The 6000-nt window shown below is 35.9% G+C and overlaps 1 protein-coding gene across 5 annotated transcripts in view; it reads left to right on the top strand.

Moving 5' to 3' along the window:
- npas2 (neuronal PAS domain protein 2) overlaps positions 1-5723 on the top strand; it is a 46438-nt gene extending 40715 nt beyond the window's left edge. For all 5 annotated transcript variants that reach the window (XM_010895422.4, XM_020048540.3, XM_010895421.4 and 2 more), the window contains 3 exons: positions 1301-1393; positions 1756-1966; positions 2097-5723. In XM_010895422.4, the coding sequence (XP_010893724.2) occupies positions 1301-1393; positions 1756-1966; positions 2097-2282 (490 nt within the window). In that variant the 3' untranslated portion in view covers positions 2283-5723. The remainder of the gene's footprint in view (positions 1-1300; positions 1394-1755; positions 1967-2096) is intronic.
- Positions 5724-6000: the final 277 nt, after the last annotated feature.

A 6000-nucleotide genomic window follows, 5' to 3' on the forward strand; every position in this document is an offset into this window, starting at 1 on the left:
AGGTTAGGGTGACATTGGAGATGTAAGTCTCCTTGAGTCGAAACTGAAAGGGGAAAAAACTTCCATTGTACTTACTCTGTATTTGGCAGATTTAGAAATAGAGTATGTCAAGGATGAAAAATAATAGCTAGCCCAATCTACAGGTAAGCCCCCATGGCGCAGGAGCCCATTTTGAGAAGTTGAAGCTCTATCTTTGGGACTGAAATGTAGCTTTTTGGCAGCATGACATAAACCTTTCTTTGTAGTTGCATGATTTAGACTAAATTGATGTAAATAATTTTCATTGTATAAAGACTTTATGAAGGTTAAAAGCATCTGTAACTGCTTGTCCGAGTTTATAAAAGGTGGGATGCAGGATGACACACTCTGGAGGGAAGAATTGTAATGTTAGAACACTGGTAAAGAAAATACACTGACCTTGATAATAGCCCCAACTTAGGACATTTACAGTGTTAAATGTTCCTCGGTTGACAAATACCAACAAAACCTTATGATGATGCACACCGTGTGGTGCTAGACACAAACTCACATTTTAGATTTTATGATATTTTTCAGTAGCCAAATCTGACTTTGTGGCTGTTGCCAAGTGATAACCATTCTCTAAGTAGTCTAGGATTACTGCCAAACATTTTGCGCTCTAACAAAATGTACGTTTGGCAGATCCGTCTATATACCTTTAACAAACCCTACAATAAACCTAGGGTTCATGAAAGAACTGTCATAAATCAGCAGAAAGTTGGTGACCTGTCTCATGTTTCGTAGTGTCCTGTAGTGCCTGTGTAGCACAGTTGGTAGAACAAGTTGTTGTTTGCAACGACAGGGATTTGTGTTTGATTCCCGGGGAGGGTAAGATATAAAAGTACGGAAATATTTGCACTCAATACTGTTAGTTACTGTGATTAAGACAATCTACTAAATTACTTAAATAAATATGTAATGCACATGTAAATATATTGTAATTTGAAAGCATATGTGTTCGGCATGCCTCATGTCATATATTTAGTCTAAAGTTTGAACCCTTTGCAAACAAATTTCCCCTTTCTTTTTTATGTCTACACTACAATGAGTGGTCCAGAGAATGAAGCCTGCTCTCTTGGAGTTGCAATGCCCTACCAAGATGCATGACAATGTTACTGATGAAACTTGACATATGGTTTTAGATGCTTTTACACATATTATACATGCTTATGAAAGTATTATTAAGTATTTATAAGCTAGATGTTATATAAAGCGGAACCAACCTTTCTTTGGAAGCATGATTTAAACCTGGTAGCATGACAGAGACCTTTCTTTGTGGTAGAATGCTGCTCAACCAGCCAATGCAGACCCTCATACCTGATTGCAGCGTTAGCTCCCAGACTTTCCAGTGCAACACAGCCATCCAGCAAACCAAGTAAGTGTGTGTTTGAGAATACATTTGAGTGTGTGTTTGAGTGCATGCATGTGAAAGTGTGAGTGTATTCATGATTTTTACACTATTGATAATTTGACCCGTACAGTATGTAGTGCATGCATTGAAATATTAATACATATCCTAGATTATGACTTCTATAATTGTATTTATAAACTGTTTAAAAATATATTTATAGTACAGTGACCATGAAACTACCACTAACAGGTCCCAATCATCACCAAGAAATACCTAAAGCAACAAGGACAATGCTTAAGCAATGACTTAATCAGCTGGAGATGCAATGCAGGAGAACAGCAGCAGCAAACATATTTGACCTGTTGATCGCACCCATCCTTTCTTAGATACACCCTGGACCAGCAGATGATGACCCCGTCATTCCCCATGCAGCAAGTGAACTGCAACGCTGTCCTGGTCCCCTCTCCCGTTTTCACGTCCCCCATCATGATCCCTCACAACAGCTTTATCACACCCCAGCCCCAGCCCACCTACCATGCTCAGCAGCAGGCCAGCCAACACTCTCTGCAGCTGCAGCAGTCCCATCAGTTCTTTCAGGTACAGTACTGTAGTATTCCTAGTATTCACATTAATGTAATAGCAGGGCCTGGCCTGGAAGGGGCAATGGCTCACTCAGGAGGCTAACTAGTATCACCTCGCTAACATTGTGCTGCCTTTCTGTTGACAGATGCAGCCCCAAGGACTCTTACACAGTGGACCTACTCAGGCTTTTTTCCAAACCACTAATATTCCACAGCAAGGTACTGTGGGTTACATTCAGCAACCACAGCCCCAGCAACAGCAGCGACAACACCACCATTCCCACAACCAGACTGGCAGCCTTTCAGACTTTAGAAATATGCTCACTCGTTAGCATCAAGGACTCTGACACAACAGTGAGATATCCCCTGGAACCTATTGTCACAGGTGGCAGACACAGAGGCATACTTGAAACCAAGCTGTGCTGTGTCCTCTGCTGTTTAAACTAGCCAATTTGGCTTTGTTTCCACAGCAAGAAAGTAAATGAAAATATGGTTGTGGTGACCTTGGGAGCCACCGTTTTCCGACAAAGCTGTTTTTGTACCCTATACTGTGGTGAACCACAGGCGGAAGCTGCTTCGACAGGGGATGCCCCCAAGGTGAAGGCTCGACCAGAAATGGAAACTGAGTCCTTGGGCAAAAGGGCTGCGCTTCACTGCACCACCATATATTTCCTGCGTCACGGAGCTAATGGGACTAATTCGTCACATTTCATCGTGACACTGCTGGACAGAGAAAAGTAATCAAAAGGTAAACAGTGCTGTGATTTTTATAAAGGTGTTCAGCAAAAAAAACAAGGTAATCATTGTGCAGTCTCGTTGTGTCCGTCTGTACTGTGTTCAGACCATCTGTCCATCACTACACATAGTAAGCATTCGCTTCTTCAAAGTTGCATCTTCATTTTCCTCATGTGTCTATGACTTATGATTTTGTAATGCAGTTGTTGCATACATTATATATTTTTTCATATATAAGAAGACCGTTATGAAACAGTAGTTTTATAAACCTAATGAAAATCTAAATATTCCCTAGGAAAAGGATAAAAAGGTTTGATTTTGATGTTGGACATCAGCTGTTTCTTCTTCAAAGTTTGAGGCAGTCTCCCTTAAGCATACTGTAGTTGATATAATTTTTAACCCCTAAATTCTGTTCTTTGTTTGACATATTTTTGATGATTAAAACATCAACTAGAACAATGTCCTTATATTGCTTTAGAATTAAATATTTAATTAATTGTAAAAAAAACAACAAAATGATTAAAGAATGACAATCTTTTCATTAAAAAAATCATTAAAACCATACTGCATTTTGTTCATCCAAACTTTAATGTTGTTTTCAAAGTGAATGTACTGTAAGGTAACCTTCTTACGTATTGCTGTTATACCAAGTGCGTTATTCTTTTCACTGGCATTTAACGAAGATGGGACAATAAGATCTTAATGCCTTTATCAGCTCACAATCATAAAGTAACATACAGCTAAGTAACAGTAGTTTATTTCCCAAATCACCCCAGGAATATTTATAAATATCACCCCAGGACAATTCATAAATATCCATAATATTCTTAAATGTAACAAATGCTGCAATGATTGGAAGGACGTCACTAATACAGTTTATGGTAGTTATCATACAATGATTATTTAGGCTTTATAACATAACATAACATCTTTTTTTCTCAGGTTATTTGTGGAAAGAATATTCTCAGTATTAAACTACCAACTTGTACTTTTCATAATTTGCGGGTTACCGTTTTGTTGTTTATAAAGTAGACGGTTAATCTGCAGGTTAGCGGATATGTTTTTTTATATTATTTGTGGAGTAGAGCCACAAAATACATTCTAATGTAACTTTTCAAATACTACATTATTCTTGTTTTTTACACAAGTTATATATGTTTTCCCCAAATAATTACAACAGTAGGTAACTGATTTGAGTTACCGCACATTCTTAAAATATTGTACTATATCAGATGAAAACCTCTACAGAACTTTATACAAACATGCTTAACTGCCTCAATTTACATTAGTCACTGGCTAACACAAAATGGAACAACATATTGGAATTCGACATAAAGTGAAATTTGCAACGCATTGTGGAGTACATTTTCAATTGTACAATGTTAAGACAATCTTTAAATTCTCCACATAGAATATTGACTCACTGTCACTTCATCTGTCACTGTCAATAAAAAAGGCTAGCGCTTCATTTTGGTTGAAAAGATCAAAGTTGTTGAATTATTCCATTATTTACATTTTTACCCTTTATTATGTGCAATGTTAATTTAAAAAGATAATGTTTAATAGTTGAAATTATGTTTCTAGCTAGGTATGTGCTCATGTAAAAAAAGAGATACTAAATACTACATTGGTTAATGGTATACACCTATGTGAATTAAATGGAAATATTTTTGTATGAAGATATCTTTAACATTCCTTCAACCATAAATATCAGCAGTACCTTTAGCAAGGTAGAGCTTGCCTCTGCTAAAGCTTTTTTTTTTTAGAATTTCTAATCCACACTAAAGACTCAGGTCAACTCATCTCAGAGTGATGCTGCCATTAGGGAAGGAGCCCATTCTAGATTGAGTTAAACTTATGTTGGCCTCCTGCTGGGGTCAGCCTAATGTAAACATTGTTGTGACATGAGCCACACATTGTTTAAACATAACTGGGTCATTTTGCTATTACTCACAACAGTGACCCTGGGTAAGACACATAATTGCAGATTTCAGAGCAACTTTCAGCTATACAAGTATTTTTATTATTATTTTCTTAGACAACCTTCGTGATTAAATAACCAATTATTTTAAAATCCTGTTGGTTGATTGTCAGCATAATGTCTCACTGGGTTGGCCTCCACTCAACCATATCATTTGGGGTAAAACTCAGTTATTGGTTCAATGTGCTCAGTGCCTGATGATATGGTAAATTGTATTTTGATAGTTGCAGGAACATGTATGTTTTATTAAAAATGTGTTCTCTAACTGAGTCGCCCTCAATCATATATGAGGAATTTCATTAAATGTCCCAATTTTCTACTTTTTGAGGTGATGCCAATAGCCATTGTCAGTTTGCTGTGTATTACTACAGGTTCTACCATTGTTCAAGTTTACCGGTGTGAGTGTTTGTTAATTGTGACTGCTATGCTAGATGAAAAGGTACTTTGTCTCATTTTGATTCTGTTAAATCTTTCTCCCCTGCAGTAGAATATGCACTTTTTGTTTCAGTTCACACTATATTGTTATGTTCATAAAGTGTCATTCTTTTAAAAGGCATCATGTGACCTTGTTTTTTTCCTTTTCTGTGAACTTTTGATGTGACTGGTTATCCTTGCAGTATATAGGATGGAGAGTAATTTAATGCATACTGTATAGCATCTGCCAGAAAAACACAAGACAGACAGAAACAGAACCTGGTACATAACAGCCATTTCTGCCTTTGTATTGCAGAAAACTCAGTGAAAATATTGTATTATAGAATGTAATTGTTTCAATTATATAGTTCTTTATTTTATAAAATATTAAATAGATTGAATAAATTATATACGGTATGTATACATAATGTTACATGCTTTTAAAGTAAAACCAACAGAAGTATTTTGTAACAGATTATTGAAGTGTCTTATTGGGGAAGGTAAGGTTTTTCTTTTCAGTTCAGCAAGTTGGTGTTGCACAGTTGAAGATATTGTTTGGCTTGTTTTTTCTCTGTATATACCATCAAAAATATGTTTTTAACATTGTTAATATTGTTTTCAAATAAATTAATTAAAAAGTTTACATTCTGAAACTGTTTGGATATTATTATAGACTATAGTGATGTTTAATTATATATAAACAAATCTGGGTAATATATTATCTTTCAAAAACATAATTCTATGTTTACATTTACATATGTAACTGCTGTTTATTTTCTAATATGTAACTCTGAGAAGTTCTATCCATTTAATTTATTAACTACTTTGTTTATACAGTGGGGAGAACAAGTTTTGATACAATTTGATATCAATTTGATACACTGCCGATTTTGCAGGTTTTCCTACTTACAAAGCATGTA

The sequence above is a fragment of the Esox lucius genome, chromosome 7 (genome assembly GCF_011004845.1).
Source record: "Esox lucius isolate fEsoLuc1 chromosome 7, fEsoLuc1.pri, whole genome shotgun sequence".
Classification (NCBI taxonomy): Eukaryota; Metazoa; Chordata; class Actinopteri; order Esociformes; family Esocidae; genus Esox; species Esox lucius.